The sequence below is a fragment of the Acomys minous genome, assembly GCF_964271855.1.
Source record: "Acomys minous genome assembly, chromosome: 14".
NCBI classification, from domain to species: domain Eukaryota; kingdom Metazoa; phylum Chordata; class Mammalia; order Rodentia; family Muridae; genus Acomys; species Acomys minous.
In genome coordinates, this window is record NC_140496.1 from 16,913,058 (window position 1) to 16,929,438 (window position 16,381).

Below are 16,381 nucleotides of genomic sequence, written 5' to 3' on the forward strand. Positions count from 1 at the left end.
ACAAACATGGGTGAGGAATTACTTATGGGATTAAGATAATTTTGAGCACTTAAATGACCTAAAAGCCTCCCACAATAGAGTGAGCAAGAACGTAGGAAAGCTAGATCACTGGTCTCCTACACAAAAATCTCCTCTTGGGCTAGAGAGATGGCTCAGAGGTTGAGGGCACTGACTGCTCCTCCAGAGGTCCTGAGTTCAATTCCCAGCAACCACATGGCGGCTCACAACCATCTATAATGTGATCTGATGCCCTCTTCTAGCCTCTAGGTGTATGTGCACCAGAGCACTGTATACATAATAATAAATAAATCTTTTTTTAAAAAATATATCTTATTTAAAAAAAAAAAGACTCTCCTCTTACCCAGCAACTGTTTACTATGGAGACACTTTTATGAGTCCTGTAAGTTTCTTGAGCTTCCTCAGCCTTGTAAGTTTCCTGAAATTTCGAAGAAGAAAACAAGGAGTCCATGAAGAAACAGCCACACAATTGACAGAAATATAGTTGCTGAACTTGAACTGTGGCTATATTTGATCTGAAATGACTTGACATGATGCCAGGTACCTAGTGTCACGCTGTGTGGGTGGCAGTAGAAGTAGAGACAACTCTGTGATGAGAGAGGCTGGTGTTAAGGCAGGCAGAGCTCTGTATACATAGTAATAAATACAGAATCTTTTGTTTGTTCGTTTGTTTGTGTTGTTTTTTGAGACACGTTTCCCTGTGTAGCCTTGGCTGTCCTGGATTTGCTTCATAGACCAGGCTGGCGTCGAACTCACAGCAATCCACCTGCCTCTACGCCGGGCTAAATCCAAAATCTTTAAAAAAAAAAAAAAAAAAAAAAAGCAGAGGACCTTCTAGAAGCTCTAGTTAGGACAGGTTCTGGCTCATGATGTGGAGCTTGTGGAGCGTCCTTCTCGAGTCAGAGTCCACTTCCCTTTCAACGCCTTCTTTGCACGCTGACTTTTTGTCTCCTTCAGTCTCAGGCTCACTAAAGCCCACACGGGAGATCCAACAGGAGCAAATCAAAGAGATTCAAAAGAAACATCTTGTTGGATCTCCGTGGACCTTACTGAAGAAAAATAAACTCAGCACGCTCTATAAAGGAGAGTATCACAGATCTCCAGTCACCATCAAAGTGTTTGACAACCCCCAGGCCGGAAGTGTGGAGTAAGCTGTGTTGTGTGACTCTTATGTATCAACGGGTAGTCTCTGTAACTTCCCAAGGAGAAAGTAACTGCGGCGGGCAGGTGGGGGGGTGGGAGAGAGTAGAATATCAAGATACATAGGATAAAAATCACTTCATCTGTATTATTAAGAAAAAAGAGACTAGCCAGGCAGTGGTGGCGCATGCCTTTAATCCCAGCACTTGGGAGGCAGAGGTAGGTGGATCGCTGTGAGTTCGAGGCCAGCCTGATCTACAAAGTGAGTCCAGGACAGCCAAGGCTACACAGAGAAACCCTGTCACAAAAAACCAAAAAAAAGAAAGAAAAAGAAAAAGAAAGAAAAGAAAAGAGACTATAGAGCTGGAGAGATGCCTCAAAGGTTAAGAATACTGGTTGCTCTTCCAAAAGTCCTGAGTCCAATTCCCAGCAACCATGTGGTGGCTCACAGCCATCTACAATCTGATCAGATGCCCTCTTCTGGTGTGCAGGTATACATGCAGGCAGAACACTGGATCCATTATCCATCAATCAATCTTTTAAGAAAGGAAGAAGCAGAGGCCATAGGACTGGAGAATTGGCTCTCTATAAGGCCTGTTGCTCTTACAGAGAACCAAGGTTCAGTTCTCAGCACCAACATCATAGCTCACAACATCTGGAGCTCATGTTCCAGGGCATCTGACACCCTCTTCTGGACAGGCACCAAGCACACATGTGATACACAGACATACATGCAGGCAAAACACTCACACAAAAAGAAAAAGAAACAGGCTAGTCTTGGTCAACTTTCTTTCTATCTCAACCCTGGAAACTTCTCTCTTTTATTCATTGCTTAATGCATCTTTCACTACATTTTCCAGATGTAGCAGTGCATGCCTTTAATCACAGTACTCATGAGGCAAAGGCAGACGATCCCTGAGTTCGAGGCCAACCTGGTTTATAGAGAGAGGTCCAGGATAACTAGGGCTACATGCAGACCTTGCCTCAAAACAATAACAACCAAATTTTTTACCTTGTAATCCTGTTTCTCAACTCATCCTCTTCGCATATAATTCTCCTTTTGGGGTGGTGCTGGGAATTCTACAGACAGTAACTCTAGTGTTTCATTCTTGAGTTTTCCTGTAAGATTTAGTCTTTCATTATTAGTTTCTGACAGGCGAAAAAGTGGTACATCTCTTGGCTCTTTTCGTTACTTTCTTGATTCAGCACCGTGGAACATGGTGTCCTTTCATTTGAAGGGAATCCAGTGACTGGTTTGGTGTCAGTCCCATTTTGCCTACATCTGCTTCCAACTTTCTCCCTCTGAAAATAATGCCTGTATGTAGCCCTTAGTGAATCTGTATGCCAGTCTTGACGTACAAGGAGTCAAACCCTGGGCCGAGGCAAAAACTGCCACTGAGCTACACCCCCAACACTTGTACAAGAATTTCTTTGGGTTGTAACTCCGGGACAGGGACAGTTGGGTCATAGGGTCCACATCTATTGAATTGGCTAAGCACTACCAGGAAGTGCTTATATCAGGAAGAGTGAGTATTCCTAACCTCCCACCTGCAGTGCCTGAGGACACCTATACATCATATGCTGACATTTGTTTTATCCTAATAAATTTAATCATTTTCTTTCCTTCCCCCCCCCCCTTTTTTTTCAAGACAGGTTTTCTCTGTGTGACTTTGGCTGTCCTAGAACTTGCTCTGTAGACCAGGATGGCCTTGAACTCACAGAGATTGGCCTGCCTCTGCCTCCCAAGTGCTGGGATTAAAGATATGCCCCCACTACCTCCTGGTTTAATCATTTAATCTTATGTGCTTAGCTCTTTCAGATTTTTAAATTTTTATTGCCTTACAAAGAGTTAAGTTTCATTGTGCCATTTTATTTTATTTTATTTTATTTTTTATTTTTTATTTTATTTTTTTGGTTTTTTGAGACAGGGTTTCTCTGTGTATCCTTGGCTGTCCTAAACTTGCTTTGTAGACCAGGCTGGCCTTGAACTCACAGCGATCCACGTGCCTCTGCCTCCCGAGTGCTGGGATTAAAGGCGTGCGCCACCACGCCCAGCTCATTTCATTTTTATTATACGTATGTGCATGTAAGTACATCTGAATGCAGATGCCCCCTGATGCTGCAGTTACCTGTAGTTGTGAACCTCCCATTTTGGGTGCTGGGAAGCAAAGTCAAGTCCCCTGAAAAGGTAATATGTATGCACTCTTAACTGAGCCATCTCCCCCATCTGCTCCTTTGGGCATTTTCAAATAAAATGTGGTTTTCCCTAGCTCCATTCCCCCTCCTGAGTCCTCCCCTCTTCAATAGCCTCCCTTCAATTTTCATGTCACATGTGACCTTTCCCCCTCGCCCCCTTTGTCAACACCTCTTGTGATCTCCTCTCTAGTGTCATACTTTATGCCCATTCTCACAACCGCTTGCTTGCGTACAAACTTCAGAAGTTAGGATCCGACTATGACAGAGAGCATGTGACTCTTTCATCTTCCTGTATCGTCCCACGGAGCTGAGTGCACACCCAGGTCAAATGTTGCACCACTCACGGTAGCTAACTGGCTGCTCTTTTCTATAAATTACCTCTTCAGATTTTCTGCCCTCTCTCTTCTGTCACATTTGTAATTTCTATGGTTTTTTTTTTTCTTCCACATTTACAGAAGATCCTTGCATATCATGGAAAGCAATCATTTGTAGATATTGTAAAAATCTTCTGTTATCACATAATCTGCATTTTATCTTTGTCCTTGATGTCCATCATCAAACATGAATCTTTAATTTTTATTTAGAGGGCTGGAGAGATGGCTCAGAGGTTAAGAGCGCGGTCTGCTCTTCCAGAGGCCCTGAGTTCAATTCCCAGCAACCACATGATGGCTCATAACCATCTATAATGAGATGTGGTGCCCTCTTCTGGTGTGCTGGCAACATGCAGGCAGAATACTGTTTAAATAATTTTGATATAGATACCCCAAAACTTTACTTTATTATTTGTGCTCTCAAAATACACTTCCCTATGCCCAGAACTTTATCTATCTATCTATCTATCTATCTATCTATCTATCTATCTATCTATTTATCTATCTATCTATCTATCGGTATGGTCTCTCTCTCTCATTGAGCACCACTTGCCTTGGCCTACACAGTACTGAGATTAAAGGTGTGACAACATATGTATTATTAGTAGTATTAGTATTAGTATTAGTAGTTTGCTACTTTAGACTTTTATTAACTTGTATTACATTATTTTGTGTGTATGGCTGATTTTCCTGCATGCCTGGTGTTTGTAAAGGCCAGAAGAGGATACTGAATCCCCTGGAATAAGTGTTATGGATGGTTGTGAGCTACCATGTGAATGCTGGGAATGGAACCTGGGTCTTCTGGAAGAACAATCAGTGCTCTTGATCTCTGAGCCGTCTCTCTAGCTCCACCCCTGCCCTCCCCCCCCCAACCCCCCAACCCCCACCCCCCAACTCCATTTTAAGCTTAGGCTTTAATCCGCCTGGAATCAGCCTTTATATGTGATGTTAGGCAGGGTCTAATTTTGGCTTTATCCACAGAGTCAGTTTTCCTCTATATTATCCGATAAATAACCCATCCTTTGCTCTGCTGAAGGGATTCTCCTGCCTCTGCTTTCAGGGTACTTGGATTAATGGCCGGCAGCAGCATGCCTGGATTTGTTAAGTCTACTTTTAAGCTTTCGCTCTTTTTACACTATTGTAAATGAAATCATTCTAATTCCGTTTTCAGAATTCTCATAGCTAGCACATTGAAATACAGTTGATTTCTGTATGCCTTGGTCCCGCTCTGCCTTTAACCCCAGCACTCACGAGGCAGAGGCAGGTGGAACTCTAAGTTGAAGCCATCCTGGTCTACAGAGAGAGTCCCAGAACAGCCAGGACTACATGGAGAAACCCTGTCTTGAAAAACCATTTACTAAAATAAAATATGGCAAGTAACAAAAACTTGACATCTTAGTTTGCCATATAAACCACAATTCGATCAAGTACCAGAAAGAGATGAACAAATCCTAATATTCTTGTCACAGACCCTGAGGGACTGATTCTGCTTCCGAGTTCATCGGGAAGTTAGATTTGCAGCCACGCCTATCACTCTGGTTTCCCCCTTCCCCGATACGAAGAGTCTCTAATGGTGTCTCAAGCCCCTGCAGTGCTCTACATTCTCTGAGGGACTGTCAAACTCCAAATGCTAATTTCTCCTTTCACTCTCTTAGAGTGGTGAGGCGCACTTTCAATAATGAGATCATAACCATGAAGAAATTTGATTCTCCCAACATCTTGCGTATATTTGGAATTTGCATTGATGAAACAGGTAAGGGGGCTTCCGGGACTGGTCAAGCTCTGACTGCCTATAATATGCTGTCTGTGGTTTTTGTTTTTGTTTTTGTTTTTGTTTTTTTTTTTGAGTTTTAAAGTTTATTATAGAGTTTACATAAGAGAAGTTTATTGGGGCTGGAGAGATGGCTCAGAGGTTAAGAGCACTGTTTGCTCTTCCAGAGATGCTGAGTTCAATTCCCAGCATCCACATGGTGGCTCACAACCATCTGTAGCGAGAACTGGTGCCCTCTTCTGGCAGGTGGGCACACATACAGGCTGAACATTGTATACATAATAAATAAATCTTTAAAAAAAATCTTTTAAGAGAAGTTTATTATAAAGTCACAGGTGAAAAAAAAATAAAGTCACAGGTGAGAGTATAAAAGATTAAAAAGGGAGTTGTGACCAGGCAGAGGCAGGTGGATCTCTGGGAGAAGGAAAAAATTTATATTTTTTATTTTTTATTTTTTGGTTTTTTTAAATATTTATCTATCTATCTATCTATTTATTTATTTATTACATATACAGTGCTCTGCCTGCATGTACATCTGTGGGCTAGAGGAGGGCATCAGATCACATTATAGATGGTTGTGAGCCACCATGTGGTTGCTGGGAATTGAACTCAGGATCTCTGGAAGAACAGTCAGTGCTCTTAACCGCTGAGCCATCGCTCCAGCCCCTATTTTTTGGTTTTTCAAAACAGGGTTTCTCTGTGTAGCCTTGACTATCCTGAACTCTCTTTGTAGACCAGGTTGGCCTCAAACTCACAGGGATCTGCCTGCCTCTGCCTACCAAGTGCTGGGATTAAAGGCATGTGCCACCACTGCCCGGGCAAAAAAATAACATCTTTATGAGTCAGGCCTTAGAAAGGTAAGCAGGCAGAGCCTCCTCATGGGGGCTCACAGTGACTCATGTGTTACATTCTTTTTTTCTTCTTCCTTCCTTCCTTCCTTCATTTCTTCCTTCCTTCCTTCCTTTTCTTTTTGTTTTTGTTTGTTTGTTTTTTTGGGGGGGTTTTTTTTGGTTTGTTTTTTGAGACAGGGTCTCTCTGTGTAGCCTTGGTTGTCCTGGACTTGCTTTGTTTACCAGGCTGGCCTCGAACTCACAAGAGATCCGCCTGCCTCTGCCTCCTGAGTGCTGGGATTAAAAGCGTGCGCCACCATGCCTTGCCCCTTCCTTCCTCCCTCCCTCCCTCCCTCTGTCTCTCCTTCTCTCCCTCCCTTCCTTCCTTCCTTTCTTTCTTTCTTTTGTTGTTGTTGTTGGGTTTTTTTTTTTTTGCTTTTATTTTTGTTGTTGTTGTTGTTTTCCGAAACAGGGTTTCTCTGTGTAGCCTTGGTTGTCCTGAACTTGCTTTGTAGACCAGGCTGGCCTCGAACTCACAGTGATCCACCTCCTCTGCCTCCACAGTGCTGGGATTAAAGGCATGTGCTGCACCACCAAGCCCAGCTCCCTTTCTTTCTTTTTAAGATAAGATCTCTCTATTATGTAGCCCTAGCTGTCCTAGAATTCACCATATAGACCACCAGGCTGGCCTTGAACTCACGGAGAACTGCCTACCTCTGCCTCCTGAGTACTGGCATTAAAATTGTGCACCACCATGCCCAACTCATATGTTATTTTCATAGGCACTCCTCATAGGATACTGGGGACTAAAAGTTAGATTCCCTAATGGGCAAAAAGAGAGAGAGGCCGTGACTAGGTAAATGATGTCAAACTTCTAGGATGGCCAGCTTGTTCCTCACTTTGCTGACCTGAGAAAAAAGTCTAGCAGCTTAAAACAAAGGCCCAAGTTTTTTGCCCCCTACCAATAGAACACACATGCACTCACTCTATACTACCCCAAACCCTGGTTTACACAGCAGTTGTGGGACAATCCTGTCTTTTTTTCTTTTTTGCTTGTTTACTGTTTGTAGCCAAGTTCTAAGTAGCACTGGCTGGCCTGGGACTTGAACTCACAGAGATCCACTTGCCTCTGCTTCCTTAGTGCTGAGGATGTAACTCAGTTGACAGAGTGTTTACCTAGCTTGTACAAAGCGCTGGGCCTGTTTTCAGCACTGCATAAGCCAGGCGTAGTGACCCATGCCTGTAGTCCAGCACTCAGGAGGAAGAAAACGGAGAATCAGAAGTTCCAAGTCAGGCTGGAAAGACGGCTCAGTGCTTGCTCTTCCAGAGGACCTGGGTTCAATTCCCAGCACCCACATGGTAGTTAACAACTTCTGTGACTCCAGTTCCAGGGGATAAGATAACCTCTTATGAGCTCCTTGGGTACCAAGCATGCATGTGGTGCACAGATGTACAAGCAGACAAAAACTCATACACAAATAAAAAACGAGGAGGAGGAGGAGGGGGAGGAGGAGGAGGAGAAGATACCAGAAAAGCAACCTGAGATACATGAGACCCTGTCTCAAATAAAATAAAATAAGATAAAATAAATTACAAAGCTGATTAACCCAACCAAATAACCTACCCTTTAGCCACCACCTTCACAAGTCTCCTCCTCCTCCTCCTCCTCCTCCTCTTCTTCTTCATCTCCTTCTTCTTCTTCACAAGAGCTTTATTTTTCTTTTTGGTTATTTTAGACAGGAAGTCTCTGTGTAGTTCTGCCTATCCTGGAACTCAACCACCAGGCTGTCCTTGAACAGAGAGATCCACCTGCCTCTGCCTTCTAAGTGCTGTGATAATACAGTGAGATGCCACACCCAGCCCCCTTTATTTTTCCTTCCTTATTTTTTAATGTGGCTTTAATTACTTCTTATCCTTTGGCTAAAAACCTAGTATTGGTGTGGCTGCATTTTTAAATTTTTATTTTGATTTCATGTGCTTTGGAGTTTTGCCTGTATACATATCTGTGTGAGCATATGGGATCCTCCGGAACTGGAGTTACACTTGTGAGCTGCCATGTGGGTGTCAGGAATTGAACCTGGGTCCTCTGGAAGAGCAGATGGTGCTCTTAACCACTGAGCCATCTCTCCAGCCTGCAGCTACATTTTCTTCTCACAGCATGGACTTCCCTGCTGTTCATTTTTTTTTTTTTTCGAGACAAGGTTTCTCTGTGTAGCCTTGCCTGTCCTGGACTAACTTTGTAGACCAGGCTGGCCTTGAACTCACAGCGATCCGCCTGCCTCTGCCTCCCGAGTGCTGGGATTAAAGGCGTGTGCCACCACCTCCCGGCTCTGCTGTTCATTTTTGATGTTGTTGTCTAGAAAAGAGGACAGCAACATCTTCCCTTCTGGAAACCATGCCATAGCCTAATCTGTATGTCTGTGGAAGGGACTGATGGAGGGACTTCAGACTAGAAGTCAACATCTCGGGTCATAGGCTAGAAATAAAAGAGCTAACACACCCAAAGTGACTAAGTCACCTCAGCCAGCACCTAAGAGAATAAGTATCATTAAAGTTTCCTTCAGATTGAGATTTTGTGCTTTAATATTGGGTTGGTCTTAAACTGGGGAGAAATGGGACTCACTTCAGGGTGGAATGTATCTCTATAGAAAGAAGCTGAGAGGTGCTTTGCTGTTGTGGAAACCCTGAGTGGGGAGGCCGAGTCTTCAGTGTCCGCTTCTTTTCTACTAGGGAAGGCCCCTGAATTCTCCATTGTCATGGAGTATTGTGAACATGGAACCCTGAGGGAACTGCTGGATAAAGAAAAGGACCTCACAATGAGCATGCGCATCCTCCTGGTCCTGGGGGCAGCCAAAGGCTTATACAGGTACTGGAGGGTTAAACGGGTACCCCAAAGAGCTGAAGGCTTCTGGCAGAGCTACTGCTGGCCTCAGAGATGACGGGCAAACAGGCCAGAAGCCCACATGGTTTCCTTTCCCTCTACTACTCTGATTCTGGGCAGGTGCGTTTTGCTAGCTTGTCCACAGATAGCCACCCCCATGAAAGGTGAAGCCCTAGCCAGCCTCATTATCCCGCTAAAGGTCATTAATGCCACCCCCCCTTTTGGTTATAATCAGGCTACACCATTCGGAAACACCTCAACTTCACAGAAACATCAGCAGCTCCAGCTTCCTGGTAGCTGGAGGCTACCAAGTAAAGGTGAGAGCATCCTCCAAGGGCATTCTGGGTTGGTCGGAGCTTTGCCACGCTTTGCAGCTAGAAGAGAGTACCACAGAAAGGCGGCGCCTTCTTACTTCTCAATTAGATTTTAGAACTTGGTGCCTGCATCTTCTCCTGCTTGTACAGCTTCCTGGGTGCCCACCACAGAACAGCTTTCTACCCTTGCCTCCCACTCTGATGTGCTTACGTTCCTCCCACCCAACCCCTCCACCCCCACCCCCACCCCAGAGCAGGGATAAGCTAAGAGCTGCTTCTCTTCGACCACTTCCGCATCACTATAGTACCTACCAGGGGATCAGCTTGTCATTCCTAAGCTAAGCATTCAGATTCCGAGGATTGTCATGGGGCCACAGCTGTCATCTAGGGCCACTTAGCAGGATCTCATCAGGGAGCAGAGCTTGCTAGCACCATCAACTCCTTCTCTCTAGCAGGGAGCCCTCACATGCATCCAGGAGATAGTGGCTTTGTTCCTACCAGTGGCTAAAGAAAAGGACTCCTACTAGGTTGGTATGAGGCCATCCAGACTTGAAGTCTCATGACTTACAAAAAGTCAACATCCCACTTTATTCTACAGACTTACTTCCCAATGGTCCTGAAAGGGACGAGCCAGTTCCCGTATGTCATATTTGCTACAAACTACAGCATGGCCTATTAAGTATTTATGGTCTTCCAACTCTCACCCTAGAGCAATCCATATACCAACAATCATTTTTATCATTATATTACTAAGGAACATAGACTGATGGTCTACCTTTATCAGATTTTCAGGGGCACAGAGCCAAAAGTGAGCTGAATATCTACCATTTTCTCAGAGGAGGAAAGAGTTTTGCTAACTCGTTGTCCACAACTCCAAAACTGTAAAGGAATGTTTTGTCATCGATAGGTACTCTGCCCCGCCCCTGCCCCATTTTTAATGATAGAAACAAAATGCACCCAAAACTGAAGAACCCTATGGTCTTGCCCATCTTTTTGTTTGTTTGCTTGCTTGCTTTTCTTTCTTTCTTTTTCTTTTTCTTTTCTTTTCTTTTTTTTTTGTTTTTTTTGTTTTTTTGTTTTTTGTTTTTTTTGAGACAGGGATTCTCTGTGTAGCCTTGACCATCCTGGACTTGCTTTTGTCACAGCGATCCACCTGCTTCTGCCTCCTGAGTGCTGGGATTAAAGGCGTGTGCCACCATGGCCTGGTGATCTTGCCTGTCTTATATCACTCTTCAGACTTGACCTTGGATCCCAACTGCCCTTGAGTTTCAAAGCTGGGTCCCTGATGGCAACCTGATTGGTGGCCCTTTTGCCTAAGGGACTATCGATAGAGTAACTTGTGGGCAGGTGTGAGGTGACTGTAACCATTAACTTTCACCAAATACCTAATCTGAGCTTCCTTCTGTCACTTTGCTGGGGCTAGCTGTCAAGTCTAGCCACGAGAGCATGGCTACGGGGGAGGAGGGCTCAACCCACATTATTTGCTATGACAGGGTTTTTGTTTGTTTGTTTGTTTTGGTTTTTCAAGACAGGGTTTCTCTGTGTAGCCTTGGCTGTCCTAGACTCCCTTTGTAGGCCAGCTTGGTCTTTGTAGACCAAGCTGGCCTTGAACTCACAGAGATCCACCTGCCTCTGCGTCCTAGGTGCTGGGATTAAAGGCATGTGGAACCATACCTTGTACCATCTATATGGCTTAACCTTTTCTTGACCTCAGCCCTAGATTTGGGGTAACTCTGGGTACCTGGCTGACTTTGGTCACCTTACTCTCCTGCACACTGATTATTCTAATGGAGGGTCCACAGGGAGCAAGAGCATGCACTCCCTTTAGTCAGGCGATGGCATCTTTAGAACTGTATGACCACTTTGGGTTGGCACAAATAACTCACCCGTTTCATATAAAATCCAAAAGTGTAAATGTATCTTTTATTTGCCTGATGTAATTGTCATCTCAGAGGCTCACTGCTGAATAGTGGCCCCTTTCTAGCTCTTTCTGAACTCTGGCTGGCTGGTTCATCTCAGCTACTCTGGCTCAAAACTCTTCTCGAAGCTGATTGATTCAAACTGGCTTCTCTCAGCTTCTGACTGAATTGTTCTGCTTGGCCTCATACTAGCTTTGTCAATCTGTTCTAATCTTCTGGCACCTTCTCATTCTCTGGCTCATTCTGTCTTCACCTGTGTCTAGCTTGTTCTCTCTGCAACCTGCCTCTGTACAACTGTCCCAGGAGAGCTGCCTCTGAACTCCACCGAGCGAACTCAACTCTACTGCACTGCCGCTCAGCTGACTCCCCACTGCCTCTCAACTGACTGGCTGACACACTAAACTCAACTCAACAACTCCATTGTGAACTGGCTGACTGATTCCCAACTAACTGCTTGATCCAACTTCGCCGCACAGAACTGATTGAACTGCCTGTGCTGTGCGGAACTAAACTCTACTGTACTCTCTTCTCTACTGAACTCTCTACTGTATTTTCTTCTCTATGCTCTATACTGTATCCTACACTGTTCTGTCAGCTACTGTACTGCTCTTAAGTAGCCTCTCTTTCCTGTCTGTTCTCGTGAGAGTTGGGTGTATCTGACTCATTTTGTCTAATCTTTCTCTGATTCATCACTTTGCCTCTCAATTAGATGTCACTTTCAAACATGAGTGCTTCCTTCTACAAACTAACTTTACCTTCACTGTTTGGAATTAAAGGTTTATACCAAGGATGTGTCTATATTCCAGCCAGAGGAGTTAAAGGTCTGTGATGTATCTGCATTCCAGTCGGATCACACAGACCTAGATCTTTGGATGTGATCCCTTGCCAGAGCTGCCATGCTGTAGAATCAAAAGTCCTCTACACAAAATAACAAGGTGGCTACCATGTAAAGACAGATGGAACGAAAGTATTTCCCCCAAGTTACTTTTGCATCTGCTCCTGTGGAAAAATCAAGTCATGGTGTAGCTCTATGCCCCCTCCCTACCCTCACTGAATAGAATTGTATCTTTCACCATGAAAGCCCTATATCTAATACAGCATTACTAACAGTAGCAATAGCAATAAGTACATTTACTAAGAAAACTTACCAAATTATACAGGGGTGTTATAGCTTTTATTTCAAATAATCTTCCCTACTACCATCCTCATTTTTTTTTTTTTTGAGAAGGCTTGTCACACCATTTCTCTTGATTGGCACAATATGATAAACCGAACCTACAATGTCAACAAACCCACGCTCTTTTGGCACCATTGGAAATAAATCTCCAAGGGAAAAGGCAGTCACTCCAACTCCACTTCTATCCCTGTGGGACCCTGCTATTAAGGTCCAAGCCTGGCATTTCTGGATAGTCTCTGAGCTCAATATAAGATGGCCTCCCTTTCTCAGTGAGGTTCCCTTTCCTCCTGCTCTGGGGACCCCAGAACCTCTAAGGAGCATCACATAGCCCCCAGGGAGATTATAAGCCCAACACTTTCCTGATAAGAAACCCATTCAGCAAGCACCTGGGGATTACTGGAAACACCCACCCTGTGCTTATAAGATGTCTTGGTGTCTTGGCTTTCAATCAATGACCCTTAACTGTACCTGGAGTCCGTCCCGTCCCCCCCCCCCACCCCCGCTCCATAGGATAATTAAGTACTGTGATTCCCTTCTTATGATAAGACTGAAGTTACCCTGACACTCCTAGCCTCAGTGAGCCAAACACATTCACCCTCAAAACCCCTCCCACTGCCCAAGGTTTATAATTCCCTTTCACATGAAGTAAAGGGGCACCAGCATCATCTATTTCACCACGACCATCTAAGATTCATCATTTATTATGGGGAAGAAAGGGCTCCCCCCCACCAAGACTTCCAAGAGCTTCTGGACACTGCCCTGGCCCCCCCACCCAGTACCCGCCCGGCCCCCTAACCCCGCACTTTTCGCCATTTTCTAGTGCTACTCTGCCCATGTGCGCAAGTCACTGGCTGTTCCCGAAGCATCCATTATTGTCAGTCAGGTCAAGACCAGGCTACCACCTCTGCCTCTTTTGGTTTCAGAGCTCTGACTGAGCCTCTGTAACGAAGCAGCCGCCAACCTGCCCAAGCCAGGCTGGCCCCTCTTTGCTGCGCGGCCAGAGTTCCAGAGCCCTGTGCTCCTTTGACCCCTGCGAGTCTCCCTTTTCTGCCTTGGAGCCTGCACCTTCCCTTCCGTTTCCCACCTGGCAGCAGCTGCAGAACAGAACCACACACCCCTCCACCCAGAAGCTTGCTGCTTCAGCATCTACCTTTAACTCGTCTTTCTGTCTAGCTTGCAGGATTTGAGCTAAGCAGAACACAGACTTCCATCAGCGTGGCGACAAAGAGCGCTAAAAAGAGCACTAAAATCGAGAGAGTCAGTTCAACGGCTTATCTCTCCCCTCGGAAACTGAAAAACCTGTTTTGCGAATGTGACCAAGAAGATGAAATATATAGGTATGTTCGTGTTCTCCTACGGATTCTAACACAGGTAGAAGGGACAGCACAGTCCCGGGAACCACTCCTCCTCTAGCCATAGGGTCTCAGGTCAGTGGTAAAGTACTTGCCTAATGTGTGTAGGTTCTAACTTCGATCCCTAGCACTGGTTATGGTGGGGTATTGACAGCAGTTGAGAGGTAACCAGAAAATTCAGTTTCCTGGACTGACTGGAGGGGCATAGGAAAAGAAACGTGCTAGGTGCTTAGTTTCTGGGGTTTATTTTCAAAATGTTTTAAAGTTGTTGTTGTATTTTTTTTAATGTGTATGAGTGTTGTGTGTATATGTATATGCACCATGCACAGTGCCAGCAGAGGCCAGAAGAGGGCGTCTGATCCCTTAGAACTGTAATTAGCTATAGCAGCTGTGAATTGCCGTGTGGGTGCTAGGTTTTTGTCTTGTTTTTGTTTTTATGTATGTGTGTGTGTGTGTGTGTGTGTGTGTGTGTGTGTGTGTGTGTGTGTGGCAGGCATGCATGTGTGTGAAGCCCATAGAACAGCTTTTCAGGGTCATTTGTCTCCTTCCACCATTACAAGGTTTCTGGAGAACAAACTCCAAAAAGTGTGTCACAGCAAGCTCTTTGCCCACCAAGTCATCCACCTGACAAGTCCTTGGTTTTCTTTTAGCTTTGGAATTGTGCTCTGGGAAATTGCTACCGGAAAGATCCCATTTGAAGGTGAAGAACATGAAGGCTGGCTCTGCTGAGGTTGGGGTTGGGTCCTCTTCTGAGAGACCAGAAATTTCTCATCCAGAGGTGTCTTAGCCACTTGGTTCTTTAATGTAGGAATTACCTGATCTGGTCATTAGAGTCATTAAAAACTCTTTTCTTGCCCGGCGTGGTGGCGCATGCTTTTAATCCTAGCACTTGGGAGGCAGAGGCAGGTGGATCGCTGTGAGTTTGAGGCCAGCCTGGTCTACAAAAGAAGTCCAGGACAGCCAAGGCTACACAGAGAGACCCTGTCTCGAAAAACCAAAGGGGAGGGGAGATGTACACCTGCAGGCCAGAAGAGGGCACCAGATCATATTATAGATGGCTGTGAGCCACCATATGGTTGCTGGGAATTGAACTCAGGACCTCTGGGAGAGCAGGCAGTGCTCTTAACTGCTGAGCCATCTTTCTTTCTTTCCTCCTTCCTTCCTTCCTTCCTTTCTTTCTTTCTTTCTCTCTCTTTCTTCCTTCGTTCCTTTTTCCATTCTTCCTTCCTTTCTTTCCTTCCTTCTTTTTTCTTTCTCTTCTTTTTCTTTTATTCCCTTCTTGAATTCCCTCATTCTAATTCTAGCTATCAATATCCAGAGAGAGGTATATGAGTGTAATTTTTAAGTCTCACATCCTATCTTTTCCATGCCAGACTGTGATTCTAAAACAATTCACAAACTGGTAGCTGAGGACCAGAAGCAGGAGCCAGTGGGGGAAGATTGCCCTGAGTTGTTGCGGGACATCATTGATGAGTGCCGGGCCCATGACCCCTCCAAGCGGCCCTCCATGGATGGTAAGGTTCTGTCTGGTGTAAAGAATGCAAGTCACATGCTTATTTCACAATTGTGAAAAGTTTCTTTTTCTTTCTTTCTTCTTTATTTTTTTCAATCTCCAATAAAGCAGTTTACAATCAGGGGTAATTCTACACTGCTGGGGACATTTGACAAATGAAAACATTTTTGGTTGTTAAAATTGATGGGAAGGGGAGGCAGGGTGTGTGTTCTTGGCATCTTATGGATAGAGGTTGGGGTGCCATTCGATTCATAGGATAGGGTTAGTGGTGATCTTAGTGGTACAGTGCTTGCCTGGCATATGGGAGCCCCTGGTTTCATCCCCTAGCACCACACACCCGAGCTTAACGCAGAGTCCTCAAATGTATGTGGCATCCCTTCCAATTAAGAATGATACAGCCCAGATGTCAGCAAGGCAGGGGTCAGAGGTCACTTGTCTCCAGCCTGTTTCTTGCCTTTCCCTCTCCTTCTCCATTCCTTTTTGCTCTCCTCCCTCCCTCCCCTTATTCCTTCTCTCTCCCCCCCCCCCTTGCCTCAGCATCCTTGGGATTATTTCCTTGACTTAGGCTTTCTGACTTTTGTTTTGGTTTGGTTTTGTTTTTGGAGCTAGGATCTCACTATATAGTTCTGACTGGTCTGGAACTCACTGTGTTACCAGGTTGGCCTTGGCCTTAGATTCATAGAAATCGACCTACCTCTGCCTCTCAAATGACGGAATTAAATGCATGCAACACCACACACCTGGCGTGTGTGTGTGTGTGTGTGTGTGTGTGTGTGTGTGTGTGTGTTATGTCTGAAAGAGGGCATCAATTGTCCTCTGTCCTTCTGCATTTATTGAGGGCTGAGCTGATTCAAGGTTTTCCCTGAGGCCACAATTCCTTCTCTAAAACCAGGAATGTG

At 44.9% G+C, this 16,381-nt stretch overlaps 1 protein-coding gene across 6 annotated transcripts in view; it reads left to right on the top strand.

The window, feature by feature from the left end:
- MLKL (mixed lineage kinase domain like pseudokinase) overlaps positions 1-16,381 on the top strand; it is a 29,642-nt gene that overhangs the window by 11,432 nt on the left and 1,829 nt on the right. For all 6 annotated transcript variants that reach the window (XM_084756675.1, XM_084756677.1, XM_084756674.1 and 3 more), the window contains 7 exons: positions 976-1,165; positions 5,381-5,478; positions 9,057-9,192; positions 9,443-9,524; positions 13,791-13,954; positions 14,620-14,669; positions 15,343-15,483. In XM_084756675.1, coding sequence (XP_084612801.1) covers positions 976-1,165; positions 5,381-5,478; positions 9,057-9,192; positions 9,443-9,524; positions 13,791-13,954; positions 14,620-14,669; positions 15,343-15,483 — 861 coding nt within the window. The remainder of the gene's footprint in view (positions 1-975; positions 1,166-5,380; positions 5,479-9,056; positions 9,193-9,442; positions 9,525-13,790; positions 13,955-14,619; positions 14,670-15,342; positions 15,484-16,381) is intronic.